Here is a 15,006-nt window from a genome sequence, read left to right on the forward strand (position 1 = left end):
TACTGGATCCTCATGGGACTCCTCTCAGATAACATGTTGTTGCCCTGTGTCATGGAAAGTCTGCAGCTTTGGATGTGCAGGACCAGCCCTTCCACATGCTCTAGCAGATAGGGTAGCTGTTGGGAAGGGACAACTCAAAGCCCTGGATCTGGGTCTGGGTACTAGCTGAGTTGGTCAACATGCCAACTCTCTGGCCCCCACATGACCAAGGTAAGCTCTCCAGTACTGCCCTGGCCAGCTTACCCAATACTGCAGCTGGCAAGGGGCAGGGCCAGCTCTTCCACGCTCATGCCCTCAGGAGACTTGTTCACTCACTCCCTGTCTTGCCCAGGCGAAGTGCAGAGCCTTCTCTCTCAAGTGCTTCAGCCAGGGCTTGACCCAGGTGGCAAGTGTGGAGGTTATTTTAAGCAGATTTTCCCCCAGTTAATTCCCTGGATTTTTGCCCTCCCACCCTTTAAAAAAAAAAAAAGCTGGCTTTCTTTTTCTATGACTACACTCTTTCTTGACATATCCCTTTTTAATTTTCCTCTATTATTTTTTCCATTTCAACAGCAAAGCATTTTTTTCTGATATAAACAGAATTTAAACATCTAGAATGTCAGGACTTTAAGGAATCTAGAAGATTAATCAATTATTAATACCCACTAGTACTTCAACTTGTGAGTCTCATCTTGCCCAAATGGTTGGATGTTCTGCTGTGGGATCAGAAGTTCAAACACACTAAAGTAGCTTATGTGCAGACAGTTTCAAGATCCTTGAGTCCAGGGCTAGTAGTATCTTCATCCCCTGGCATGCTAATGTGCACATAGTGACACCCATGGAGGAGGATGAGGGTGGAACCAGCAAGTTAACCCCATAAACGGGAACGGCGTTAGTTAACAGTGGGGGATGGGGTTGGAAAAGGAATGGTTTGAGTAGCAATCAGGGTTGTTTTTGTTTATTCGTTTTTTAAGTCACAAAAATATTAGAGTTCATCACAAATTTCACAAGATAAAACTAAAACTAAAACTCCTGTCACAGAATATTAAAATTATCTCAAAAACATATTAAAATCACAAATTCAAGAAAGTCCTGCTTGAAAATGTCGATGTTTTAACTGTGTAATTGGAAGATTTGACAAACTTCCAGGTGTCTGTAAAACAGGTATAAGTTTGGGGCTGGGGAGATGGCCCAGCTAACGAGGTGCATTTTCTGTAAGCATGAGGTGCTGAGTTCAATTCCAGAATCCATGTGAAAACCCAGGCATGGTTCCACACACTTGTTACTGGTTAAGAAGTGTTAAGAAAAATATTCTGATTTTAAATGTGAGCTCCAGGTAGCTAGGTATGCTATGTGCACACACTCCATCTCTGTACTCGGCACAGAGCTCCAAGACAAAGGCTGCTCTTGGCATTGTGAACTGCCAGGGAGGACGATGTGAGGGGCTGACTTGTTGCAAGTTGTTTACTCTTCTTTCCTGGTCCACTCTTACCTTCTTTAGGAGGGAGCATATGAATTGGCTTCCATGGAATTGGGTTTTAAAAAGTTGGTTCTGGGTAGGATTTTCCACTGTAAAAACCTGTAAGCTTTCCACTGGAGTAACCAATAGCTCTTTGCAGCTGGATGAGGTTTATTGTTAAAAATAAATATATCAATCAGGATTGTGGATAGTAATGTCTTTTCAGCTGGAAAAGACAGATGTAGTACAATAGGAGATGGTGCTAAAAAGGTTCAAGAAGTTTTCACTTAAAATCCTAACTCAAGATCACAGTTAGAGGAAGCTACGATGCACTGCAAACTCTCATTTGTTTTCTTCTTTATATCCTGAACATTAACGAGTATAAACCCAAGTCCTCCTTTGGACAGTTCAATAGGTTTAATTACTACTGTCATCCACACATATTATGTCATTTATAGTGACACATTTGTCCATCCATTTATCCACACAACATTTAAAATGCTTCTTGTAATTCACACAAACACTCACTCTAGGGCCCCAGGCTACACACAAACAGGTTTCCTAAGATCCTGCAGCTTGCAGTGATGAGGTGGCTTTAATATGAACATGTGTGGAACTGAGAGCCTTCTGATATTTGAAATATTAGACCGTGGTATAAGAAATAGAAGTATTTTTTAAAAGTAGAATACAACAAATATCTCAGCAATTAAAATGTTACTCTATGTTCATTGGTTATCTGCTTCTAGGGATGATTGTTAATTTGTCCCAAACATGTATTCATTAATAAGACAAATAGTTTTAAATCTACTGACAGTGGAATCAAATAAAAAAGCATGGTAAAATCTCCTCATAATGTGGATTTTGGGGAACAGATGGCAAATGTTTATTCCCACAATTTTCTAATGGTTAAGTAAAAGAAATAAAAAACTAGATTACAAAAATAGCAAGCCAGAAAGTGAATATGCTTTAGACATGTTTTATAACAATATAGAGAAGTAATGAATAATAATAATAACAACATTGTGGGAATAATTATAGTTGACATAAAGGAACAACATGTTTGGTAAACAAATGATAACGTAAACTGAAAAAAAAACTAATTCACAATTTAGATATTAGACATATGTCTAACTCTAGTAAACCAAAAAGTTTAGTGGTTTGTATACGTCAAAGAGATGAATTGTGGGACTGAGATAAAATAGAAACCAGGCAGTGGAGAGAAGGCTTATCCCTTAACAATACCTGCCACTCTTTCAGGGACAGGAGCTCAATTCTATCTGCTACGTAGGCTGGCTCATAACTCTAGCTCCAGGGGATCTGATGGCCTCTTCTGGCTTCTGGAGGTTCTGTGTGCATGTGAGTGTGTGCACACACATGTGCGTGCATGTGCACCCACACATGCACACACACCAAAATTAATCTTTTTAAAAAGATACTATATTTTTACTGTCAAAGACACTTAAAACCAAACCAGTACAGGATTTCTATGTGATAATTGTACTACTAATAAGCATAAAATCATGGGTTCTCACTAAAAAATGTCAGTTCTCCCCTATATTGTAGCACACTATTGATTGTATGTCTTTATAAATAACTACACGCAAGATGGGGAAAGTTTTCAAAAATGTGTTTCCTGTGTGATTCTAGGCCTTGGAAAAATAAAAGTTCATTTCCACTTTTTTTTTGCTTGTTATTCTCAACTGTTAACGGAATGTCTTTCTGTTTGTTAACAGAAAACACATACACACCACACCACACACACATACACACACACACACACACACACATATATATATATGTGCATATATATATATATACACATATGCATCCCAGTGACTTGGCATAGAAGGCAAACATGCTTGCTACCCAAGGCTGACAACCTGAATTCAACTTCTCAGACGTACAAAACGCAGGCTATGGTGCCTCACACATGTAATACCAACTCTCATAGTGACATGGGTGCTGGTTACGGTGGAATGGCCCAGGAGCTCAGGAGCCAGCTAGCCTGGAATACACAGAGAGGCAGAAACAAGAGAGAACTTGCTTTAACATAGTGGAAGGAGAGACTAACTCCCGAAAAATTTTCCTCTGACCTCTACATACATATTAATAATAATAATTTTTAGATTACATATAGAATCTATTTGTTAAATTGTACTCAGATATAAATTATTCCACATGAGGAAGTCAGGAAAGCAGTCTCAGAATCTTTTTTCCTTGGTCATCTTCAGTCTTTTTCTCTGTCTTCTGTGCTGGAGCAGGCATCCCCCAGGTGTAACGGTCATGGTTAGGAAGTGAGAAGTTAGGCACACCCCCAGAATCCATCCTTGGAGCTCGGCAGCTCCCCTTTGCAGTGAGCAGTGGCATGCTTTGTTCATGCATTTCAAAGGTCACCTTCACTGTTTTGCTACCCCAGAATCCCAACAGGCAACTGTGAAAGGTCACAGGGACAGGGTTGATGCAGTGCAGAAGGGAGAGGTTCCTTTTGTTCCTGAAGACCCACAACCACACTCTCTAAATCTGGCTGTTAATGTAGAATCCAGGTCATAAAGACAGGAGAGGACACGGTCTGTTCTTTATGTGGCAAAGAGTAGACGAAAGTAAACAGGAAGCTGAGCAGGGCCCCTTTGGAAATTTCAGGAAGTATTGCTTCTCACTGCCAACACTAACCGGGAAGAGAGGAAGTCACACTCAGCGTCCACCCCTGAAGAATGGCAAAGAAGAGCTGGAAGGTCTGCACAGAACTTGTGGGAGTGGCCAACCAATGACTCATCTAATTGGAGGCCCACAAGGGAACCCGTGCCCAACACTGCTTGGATGATCAGCGTCTTAGGCTTTCTATTGCTGTGAAGAGACACCATGACCATGGCAACTCTTATAAAGGAAAACATTGAATTGGTTCTGGCTTACAGTTTCAGAGGTTTATCATTATCATCACGGTGGGAAGCATGGCAGTGTGCAGGCAAACATGGTGCAGGAGACGAGCTAAGAGTTCCATATCTTGATCTGCAGGCACCAGGAGACTATGTAGTACACTGGGCAGAGCCTGAGCACATGAGACCTCAAAGCCCACCTCCACAGTGACACACTTCCTCCAACAAGGTCACACCTCCTAACAGTGCCACTTCCTATAGGCCAAGCATTCGAACACATGAGTCTGTGGGGGCCATTCCTATTCAAACCAACACAAAAAGGAATGAGAAGCTGTGTAGCCCAAAGACCAGGGGTAGAACCAACTAGTCCAGTCATCATGAGAGAGGCTGCCTCTGACAGCTGATGGGAGCGGATGCAGAGATCCACAGCCAAACATTAGGCAGAGAGAAAGCCCAGGTTGGAGGGTACCATCAGGTTCCTTCCCTTGGAAACACATGGATGAAGAAGAGGAGGAATTGTGGGAGAGAGGGGTCAAAGACACTGGGAGAGCACATCCCACAGAATCACCTAAGCAGGGTTCATGGGGGTTCAAAGTAGCAACTGTGGAGCCTGCATGCATCCATGCTAGGTCCTTATGTTATGGTTGTTGGCTTGGTGTTCTGGGGGCTGGGGGGACTCCTGACAGTGAGAGTAGGGGTGTCTCTGACTCTTTTGCCTGCTTTTGAGACCCTTTTCCGGCTCCTGGGTTGCCTTGCCCAGCCTTGCTGTGAAGGTCTGTGCCTGGTCTTATTGTATCTGTGCCATGTTTGGTTGCTGTCCCTTGGATGCCGTTTGTTTGCTTGCTTGCTTGTTTTATTTTCTGGCAGGGGGGATGGATCTGGAGGTGAGGGCATGTGGGAGGAGAACTGGGAGGAGTGGAGGGAGGGGAGGCTGCGGCTGAGATGCATTGTGTGAAAGGAAAAGGAATAATTTTTTAGATGGCAGCGTAGATCTGGAAGGGCTATGACGAGCAACATGATCTAGCCCCGCCCTTCAGGCCCGTCCTCCATCTATCTAGCCCCGCCCTTCAGGCCCGTCCTCCATCTAGAGCACAGGTTCTCAGTCTGTGGATGGAGACCCTCCGGCAGACCTCTATCTCCAAATAATTACATTATGATTCATAACAGTGGAAAAATACAGTTATGAAGTAGCACCAAAGTAATTTTATGGTTGGGGGTCACCACACCATGAGGAACTATATTTAAATTGTCACAGGAAGGTTGAGAACTGCTGATCTAGAGGAACGTTCCAGAACTGTGCTGATGAGGAAGAGGGCCTCTGTGAGGTGATCCTCCTGGGCATGGACCCTTCCCAACATGACCTGCTCGTGTGTCTGAAAGCTAGGACCCCTGTGATATCTCCAACCCACTGAGATGCTTGGTCATGTTCTAAAATTAGTAGCCCCTCTCATCCTTGATGTCCTACCCTGGGCTGACACTGCCATGGCAACCCACATGGTTATTGAAATTATTTGGACAATTGTTCCAAGTCTGGGACATGTCAGCCAAAACTAAGGATGCCTATGGACCGGCTTCCATGTACCCTGAGTAGGGTACACAGCCTAATCCCAGGCCCATAGAGAGCCATGGTCACCTTGTCTGTCTCTAATACCCTTCATACTCCTGCCTTTCTCAGAAACAGACACTGAGTGATTACAGAAATGCCAACACAAAAAGCAAATGAAGTCATGGTACGGACTCAGAAAAGGTTGTACCAGCATCCAGGTCTGACGGGTGATGAGAGCTGGTCAGGAGGAGGTGCTGGAGAGATGCTCTGGAGGGACAGTGTAAGCCAACACAAAGGCAGACAGACCTCTGTCCCAGGCAACGCTTCTCTCTGCCTTTAGATTCTCCTTAGCCTGTCCTCTCTGGCCCTTCACTGATGTTGTATAGCCCAGACTGGGATCAATTTAATTCTGTGCACTTAATGTCCAGTGCAGACCTGGCAACCAGATAGAAGTATTAATACATTGAATAAAATTCATGCAATAAACACCAGACCCTGCTACCTCCTTCAACATTAATATGTCTCAGTGGGCTCAGTTTACCTACCTATGAAATGGGAATATTATGGGAAGGTTCTGGGCAAAGGTTTCTCCAGTTGAGAAGGGGAACTTTTTCTTTTTTTTTTTTGGCTTGTAACCTACCTCTTCCCCTTACAGTATAGGAAGCAGAAGAAGTGGGCATCAGTAACCTTCCAATTCCCCAGTTGATAACATTTAGCCATTCTCACCCTATCTGTTTCTTGGCATCCATACTAGTGTGCATCTAATTTTTACTGAACCACTTGAATGGAAGCCCCAGCAGACACTTGATGTTATTGAGATTTAGGCTGCATTAAGCCAAGGACATGGGGCTGAAGAGACGGCTCAGAGCTTGAGTTCTTGCTACTCTTGCAGAGGACTGGAGGAGTTCAGTTTCCATCACACACGTGGTGGCTCTTAACTGGCTGTAACTCCAGGTCCAGGGGTTCTAGCGCCCTCGTCCGGCCTCTGCAGGCAATAGACACCACATGGTTGTGCAAACATACATGTAAACACTCAAAAGCATAATATAAAAACAAATAGATCTTTTTAACTTGAATAAAAAAAAAAACAAGGACAGTCCTCTATATACCACCACAATAACTACTATCGCAAAAGAGGCCAGTAGATCTCTGAGAGTTCCAAGTCAGCCGGGGCAACATAGTGAGACCCTGTCTGAAACAACTGAAACTTAAAATTACTCGAAATTCAGGATGGATCAGGGAGCAACACGAACCTATGTCCAGTGTGACGCAGATGCAGACATTAGACGGTGACACCTACTATCCGGGAGGGTGATGAAAGTGTAGCTACTGCCCAGCCACAGAAGGCAGATGCAACAGGAAGCTGGGACTGCGAGTGGGAGGGTGGCCGGTGAGCCGAGCCTCCAGAGAACCAGAACTAGTGCCCTGTGGTCGCAGTGCTGTGTCTGTCTGTCTGCAGCTACATTTGAACACTTGCCTCTACCTCCCTACTGCTGGTATAACAGGTGTGCACCTGTCTACCGCTCTGTAGACAGACCAACTCTCTACCAACTGAGGAAATCTCCAGTCTCAGTAGCTTTGTTTTGACATGGTTTCGGGGAGCCCAGGTTATCCTCAAAGTTGCTATGTATTCGAGGACACCTTGCCTCCACATGTTAAGCCTTTTCACCCCTATTTCCCTGCCCCATTATTCAAAGTCTTCACGCTGCCTTTGACTGTTCGTCTCTTACTGTTAGAGGGCCCTAAAGGGAGAGGTGAGTAATGCAGTCTGAATTTGAGAATTAGACGACCACCTTCAGACCGGGGCGGCGTAACCCGCCTCTGCCTTGAAGAACCTGACCTCTAGGGCGTGAGCGGTCCTGGGGAAGTTCGTAGCCGGAAGCTTCCGCCCGCGGTGCCGAATGGTCCCGCCCCCTCGCAACGGGTCCAGCGTCCCTCCCTAGAGACAGGAGGCACTGAAAACTTTGCTGTTTAGTGGAGCCGGTAGGTTTGTGAGGCGGCGGGATGATTGGGTTGGGGAAAATTCATTAAGGCGCAGAAGTGAGTGGACGCGGGAGAAGCACCCTTCCACCTTAAGATCACCTCCCCTCTCCCGCATCCTCCGACGAGAGGCCCCTAAGAGCTGTGACAGGGGCAGGGCTGAGGGAATAGGGTATAGAAGGCACCTTAAAGGCCTTGCTGTTAAGACCTGACTTAGCAAAACCTTTGAGGTGCGGATCCTACTCCTATACGGGGAGCGTGTGACTCAATCCCCTCCCCCACCAGACACCCATTTCTCTCTTTTTATCTGATCACAGAATTGTTACAGAGATGGACTCCACGCCTTCCTTTACAAACCCCATTCAATTATTTACAGGTTCATACAATCACTTAGCAAATGCATTCTGGGGACCTTCTGCGTTCCAAGCCAGTGACTTCCCCATGGTAGGCACCCTATCTCCAGAGACCAGTGTTACTTGAAAATTCCTGTTCAGCAGGCAGGGGAGAACAAAGTATCATATAATTTCAGGCTGTGTTCAATGGTGCAAGAAGCTGTGGGCACAGAGCCATTTTTCCTCAGGTGAATACATCAGAAGGATAAAAGAAGCCCCCAAGCTTGTGAGAGAAATAACCACCTACCATGCTGTTTGCCCAGTAGTCTCAGCAGAGAGAGACCTCCAAAATCCTTTAAAGTTCACACTCTTTGCCAAATGAGAGTTTACATTGTACCCTGAGATGGTCAAAGAGATGCAAGTGCGTTTTGAGTCAGGAGATGGGTAACTTGGAAGCCTTCCTGCTCAGGCTCTCCTTGGACAGCTATTTTACATACATCTCAGGGTTTCTTGTTTCCTTGTTTGAACAAGGTGGTGGTGGTGGTGGTGGTGGTGGTGGTGGTGGTGGTGGTGGTGCCGGCTATGAGGACCACACACCTCTATGCTCCCCAACTCCCATATTAATTCAACCAAGTGGTTGAGCATGTGGGTACCTCCTGTTGGCTGTGAAACATTGGCCAGGTCATGGAATCTTTTGAGGGTTCATCTTCTCATCTCTTAGAAATGAGAATAGTCTCAGTTTCCACATAGGCTTATGATGGGATTGTGTTATGAAATGAGTCTGCAAGCCCAGTAACACCATTCCTAGTTCTGGACCTGCTAGGACCAAACTTGCCATCTCACCAGCTGGTTTCCTCACACAAAAAAGGGGGGGGGGAGGAGAAAGGAGTTCCCAGGGTGACCAGCAGCAGAGGCCTCACTGTGAATCATGTCCTCTCACACTAGCCACACTCATTCACAGGCCGAGGCCTCTTGTCACCCATGGTAAGATGGCAGAAGTTTGTCTTTACAGTCCCTGCACACACTGGTCTGTATAGGTGCCCAACTTTGGGGCAGAACTGGAAGAGTTTTGTTGTGATGGATTGGGAAGTAGAGGAGAACGGGGTTCTGAGACTACACCCCACTCTCCCACCTTTCCTTTTGGGCTACGTTAGTGAGTTCTTCTTACTATCCATGTGTTTCTCCTACTACAACCTCCTCAGAGAAAAACAGCTTACAGGGTAGGGGCAATAAATCCACTCATCCAGACTCCTTTGCTCCTGGCACGCTAAAGTTTCCTGGACTCTGTGTGTGTGTGTGTGTGTGTGTGTGTGTGTGTGTGTGTGTGTGTGTAATTCCCATGTCCCAGTAAAGCAGGCCAGGCTATACTGAATACACTGGCTGGGGAAACCAAGACTTAGATGCTTTCCCATAGAGATGGGACCCTGGTCTTGTCTAGCCCAGCTGTCTGTATGCTGATTTTGTTCAAAGATGATGTCTGTAGGTTCACAGGATGAGGAAACTGGACCTCAGGGAGTCCAGTGTCACAGGGGTAGACAGACCAGACTTGGTATTATCTTTAGTATCTGCCCTAGAGGGAGCGGGCCACCAGGAATAGTTCAGGTAGAATTTCCCACATGGAGGCTGTTAGGCCTGCATATTTAGAGGATGGTGAACCTTTATGTAGGCTATCTGGGGCTTCTCCCAGAGCCTTACCTACCTTTCTCCTACAAATGGCTTCCAACTCACCATCATGTACTTAGAAAGTATTCTTCTGCTTCAGCTGGCTTCTGAGCTGCAGTGTAACATTGGTCCACATAGGTCCACCTCACTCCCCGTGGTAGCATAGATGAGATACTCTGCCACAGTGTAAAAGGAGACGTGCGCCAGTCCTAGTGAGAATGGACGACCCCAAAACATCCACGGCCAACACTGCAAGCGCCTCCTTGCTTTGTCACTGTGTGTAGAGGAGGTGACAGAATGAGAGGAGGGCTTGCCAGCTCTGTTTCTTTATGTTAAGATGTCTTCTTGTGTGCTGGGGAGATGGCTCACTGGGTACAGTGCTTGCTGCACACATGGGAGGACTTGAATTCAGACCCCCAGCCCACGTAAAAGCCAGGCGTGATGACACATATGTGTAAACCCAGCACTAGGGGATGGCAGAGACAGGTAGATTCTGAGAGCTCGCTGTCCTGCAACCCTAACTGAACTGGCGACATCTAGATTCCATGAGATACCATGTATAAAAATAATAATAATGTGGCTTGAAAAATGCCTCAGCAAGGAAAGAAAGGCGCTTGTCACAGCCTGAATTCAGTCCCCGGGACCCACATACTGGACAGAACTGACTCCCAGAAGTTGTCCTCTGACCTCCACACACAGGCTGTGGCACATGCACACACACACACACACACACACACACACACTAAGTAAATGTACAAAAATATGGAGAAGTCTAGAGAGATATAGCTGAACTCAGCCTCTGGCCTCTACATGTGTACACACAGCTGAGCACATCCAGACACATGTGGACACATGTTTATACAACATACACACACACATGATTTTTTCATTGAGCTTTTTATTGAGGTGACTGTAGACTTTCTTTTTATTTCTGTGCTACCCTTAAATGAAAACCTTTTACTCCCCCCCCACACACACACACATTTACTGGATTTACTGGATTGCTTAAAGGATTTCCCCCTGATAATAATGTTTTGGGGTAGCAAAAAGACAGCAGTAGTTTTGGAAGGACTTGCTAATAATGACTTGCAAACCCTTCTCCTCAAGATGGTGGATGTGGCCATGGCCCAGTGCCACTCTCTACTCCCTGTGTGAAGACAAGAGGGTATACATTCCTTGAGCTGAGCTGACCCTCTGAGTCAGGGTCAGTGGATGCCACTTTGTGGCTTACAAGAGGATCTGTGGGCCTACCGGTGGGTTATATTTGGCCTACTATTGGCAAGATAATAGAGTCCTCTGATTCCCGGGGTATGGGAGAGATGGAGCGGGAAATCGCAGGTGTGGGATGGGTATGGTGGCTTGTGCCCACATGGAGGAGAAGGAAGCCCAGCAGGTCTGGGCTAGGGCACTAGACCTGCTTCTGACTCTGTGAAAGCCCTTCACTGGGTAGATGAGCTCTGGTTCTGCCCCTAGTCTCCCGCAGCAGGGAAGGCAGGCCTTGCTAATGGGAGAGAAAGCATGGCAATGTTGGGGGGCACTGAGTTGGAGGCATCTACAGAGTTTCCTTCCCTCAACCTTTGACTCTCAAGGAGAGCCACTGTCAGCTGTGGGACTCCTGGCATTGTCTGTTCTCTTGTGTTACCCATGAACAGCGGACTTGGACTTGAGGTGGAGAGGCAGCCTGAGCATCTGTGAATCACGGTGCTAACTGGGCTGACACAGAGGCTGTCAGAGTGTAAACGATACTGAATCTTTTCCTAGGATCTCTGGCTGGGACACCGCTGAAGAACAGCATGGAGGAGTGTAATAAAGAAGAACCAAGCACTAGCTCTCAGGCCCCAGGATACTGTCCGGGGAAGGTTCCTGAAAGCCATGACCTCGAGAAGATATTACAAGAATCAAGTTATCATCCAGAAAGAACTCCCCCAAATCCTGACCCCAAGACCCCACCTTTACCCCTCACAGACTTAGGGCAGTCCAGGAAGTCACCTTTGACAGGCACTGATAAAAAATATCCCCTCATGAGGCAGCGTGGATTCTATTCTGACATCCTCAGCCCTGGGACCTTAGATGAGCTTGGGGTGAGTATGGCAGCCGGCCCTTGCCAGCCTTGATCCCTCCATGAAGGTTCCGTTCACCCATCTTTTTGTCCTGCTTTGTGTCGGCTCATCGGTTCACCTCCCTTATAGATGCTGTCTATCCATCTGTCTATCCATCCATCCACCTACCCACCCACCTAGCTATCCCATCCCTTAGTCCATTATGTTTTCAGTTCCTTGCTAACCCCCTCCTATGTGCCAGACCCAAGTCTGAGCATCGAAGACACAACAAAGCTAAGACATCCACATCCCTGTAGCGATGGCCTTTGGAAGTCCCCCAGCACCTGTTCCAGTTAAGAAGGGGTGTATGGACGAGATCTAAAAGTCAGAGATGTATTTGATGGATCAGAAAGGGCCTAAAGTACATGTCAAAGCAGGGAGAGACACGAGCACAAAGCTGCTGGGGCCTTGAGAAGGCATGGCCCATGTGGAGAAATGGGCATAGAAGGGGCCGGAGAGATCAAGGGATGGTGCTGGGGCCTGGGGAAGATGGGAAGTAAGGAACCAGGAGAGAGTTCCCAGATCCCTGTAGGTTCCCAGTAGCCTTAGGGATACTTTAGGCAGGAGAAAGCTTGGAGAAGCAGCGGGGATCCACTGGGACCCAGCTCACCAGTGGTGCCACAGTGGCCTTTGGGAAAGGAAGTGCATCCAGAGACAATTCCTGACTTTGCAGTTCCTGCCTCGTGGCTTGGCCCTTGGACATACGATGAAGTGTTCTCTGGAAGGAGGGAAGCTAAGTTGACCTCAGATGGGGTTGGCAGCCAGGGGTGTCTCAGGTGGCCTCAGTCAGACATCCCCCATGACCTCTGAACAATGCATATGAGCTCCCCACATACTCCTGGGGTGCTCTCTGGTGGGCTGTCGGGAAACACCCAGCCTTGGAGTCATCCCTGGTTCCTGACTGTGTGAAGTGCTTGTACACATTCAGGGCTCTGGGCTTTGTTTCAGAACGTGTGCTGTGGCCCCTACATGTCCCAGAATCTGATTCGTCAAGCTGACCTCGACAAGTTCACACCAAAAGGTCAGTGCCATGAGCATTGGATGGGTAGTGGTAATGGGCATTCAGACTAGCTCAGGTCTCATGGAAATAGCCTCTTCCTGGCAGAAAGCCTTGGTTTTCTCGAGGGTGAAATGGTGTTAGTGAATTATGAGCTTTGCAAAGGCCCAGTTCCCAGAAGTGAACTTGCCCCTCAGCAGAGGTGTGTAAGGCCCTGACCCTAGCTAGCCTCAGGCTCCTGAGGGCCACAGTTCTCTCTACTGGGCCGGGCTCAGTAGGGTTTGAGTTTTCTTCTCTCCCTCCACCCCTGAATATGGGCTGTAGGGAAGCCAAGGTCATACCCGAGCTGCATCTGAAACAGTCTGGAATAGGTAAATGGCCTGAAAGATTTTTGTGAAAGGACAGGAGACTGTCCATGGGCTTCATGGTGTGTCTCAGAGCATGCCTAGGGGCAGGCCTGTGGCAGAGAGAAGATGGCCTTGGCAGAATCTAGGTAATAGGATGGAACCTGGCCTTATTGTTTTCCTCCTCCAACAGGTAGTACACCCTGTCCATCGGGTCCAGATGCCCCACAGTCACAGGAGTCTATCCCATGTCCACCTGAAGAAAGGCCTAGCTTCTTCCTAGCACTGTTCAAAATATCCCTATCAGCCCCTGAGTCTATGAACCCTTAAAATGTCACAGAAAACATCACAGCCATGGGTATTTGTATGCTTGTGCAAGGGTTTAGCTTTTTCTTGACAATCTCACAAGCACCTAGGATTCAAGAAATGGTGAAGAGCCATGGGTCTCAGCCTATGGAGGATGTGACTGATGGCTCCTACCATCCATAACAGGGGTAGGCCATGGTAAGGCCACTGGCTCAGCAGCCTACCCCCATAAGGAGGAACATCCAAATGGGCCCCAGGGTGGTGCCAGTCAGAGGCCTTGGAAGGCATCGATAGCCTTCTATTCGGTTACCCAAGGCCTTTCCAGTACCTCAGATACTAGCTCAGGCTTCTGTGGGATTCCAAAGGACACCCCCAAAGTTAGCTCATGCACTGTAACTACTTTTTTACTCCAGACAGGAGGTGGGATATCAGGGTCCCACAGAACATAAGGGAGACTAGTTGCTCATGGAATTCTATAGCATATTCCCACACCCCTTTCTTTACCTATAGGGTCTTGCTTTACCTGGTACTTTTCCCTTAGTACTTTGTGGTACAGGGTACCCCTGTCCTGGCCAACTGGGATGGTAGGTCAACCTATCTAAGACCCTCTTCCCACTGACTCTCTCTCCAAGAATTAAGAATGTACACTCTGTCTGACACTGTGTATATAGGGGTGGCAACCATTTGGTGGCATAAGGATCCCTGTGAGACCACTCACTCCTAGAGTAACCAGGATACTTCACTCCTGGGAACAAGCCCAAAGAACATGTGGGATTCAGGCTGTATGGGATTAAGTAGCATGTATCTTCCTTTCCAGCTGAGACCCTCACTAATATTTCAGCTTGAGCACTGGCCCCAGTGTTAAAATAATTGGTGGCTTGAGCGGGAATGAGCAAGCATGCTGGCCTTGTGCTGGCAGAACAGCCCATGGTCTCTCATTTCTCCCTGACCATGCCAGGCTACAGGCAGGCCTAAGCATCCCATAGCCCAGGCATGCCTACCTGGTTCCTGTCTGAGGATGTGCGCTATGGGACGGCTCAGGGCCGAGTCGTTGACCCAGGCCTGACCTGATCTTTCGGTTTCCCGTAGTTGAATCGTTTGTCGTTCCTGAGGACTTTCAGGAGCGTGTGGAGCAGCAGAGCATCGGCGCTACCACACGGCTGCTCACCCAGACTGACTTCCCAGTACAGTCCTATGAGCCCAAGGTGCAGGTCCCATTCCAGGTGCTGCCTGGCCAGTGCCCTCGGAAGATTGAGATTGAGAGGTACGCTGAAGAGCTGGAGAGGGAAGCCTGACCCAAGGAGGCAGCATCTGCCAGGCTAGGACGGGGGACTGCAGACCACGAGGTGGCAAGCCCCGCTGCAGAGCCTGTGGAAATGTTCAAGCAACTCTCCTTTAATAGGAACACATGGCTTTCCCTGCTGTGGAA

The 15,006-nt window shown here is 47.4% G+C and overlaps 1 protein-coding gene across 1 annotated transcript in view; it reads left to right on the top strand.

Moving 5' to 3' along the window:
• Positions 1 to 7,760: 7,760 nt before the first annotated feature.
• The window catches only part of Dnah1 (dynein axonemal heavy chain 1), a 63,363-nt gene continuing 56,117 nt past the window's right edge, over positions 7,761 to 15,006 (top strand). The window contains exons 1-4 of the mRNA XM_028787518.1: positions 7,761 to 7,840; positions 11,593 to 11,912; positions 12,879 to 12,951; positions 14,667 to 14,841. Of these exons, the coding sequence (XP_028643351.1) occupies positions 11,625 to 11,912; positions 12,879 to 12,951; positions 14,667 to 14,841 (536 nt within the window). The 5' untranslated portion in view covers positions 7,761 to 7,840; positions 11,593 to 11,624. The remainder of the gene's footprint in view (positions 7,841 to 11,592; positions 11,913 to 12,878; positions 12,952 to 14,666; positions 14,842 to 15,006) is intronic.

The sequence above is a fragment of the Grammomys surdaster genome, unplaced genomic scaffold, assembly GCF_004785775.1.
Source record: "Grammomys surdaster isolate TR1022 unplaced genomic scaffold, NIH_TR_1.0 125669, whole genome shotgun sequence".
In the NCBI taxonomy this organism is placed as follows: Eukaryota; Metazoa; Chordata; class Mammalia; order Rodentia; family Muridae; genus Grammomys; species Grammomys surdaster.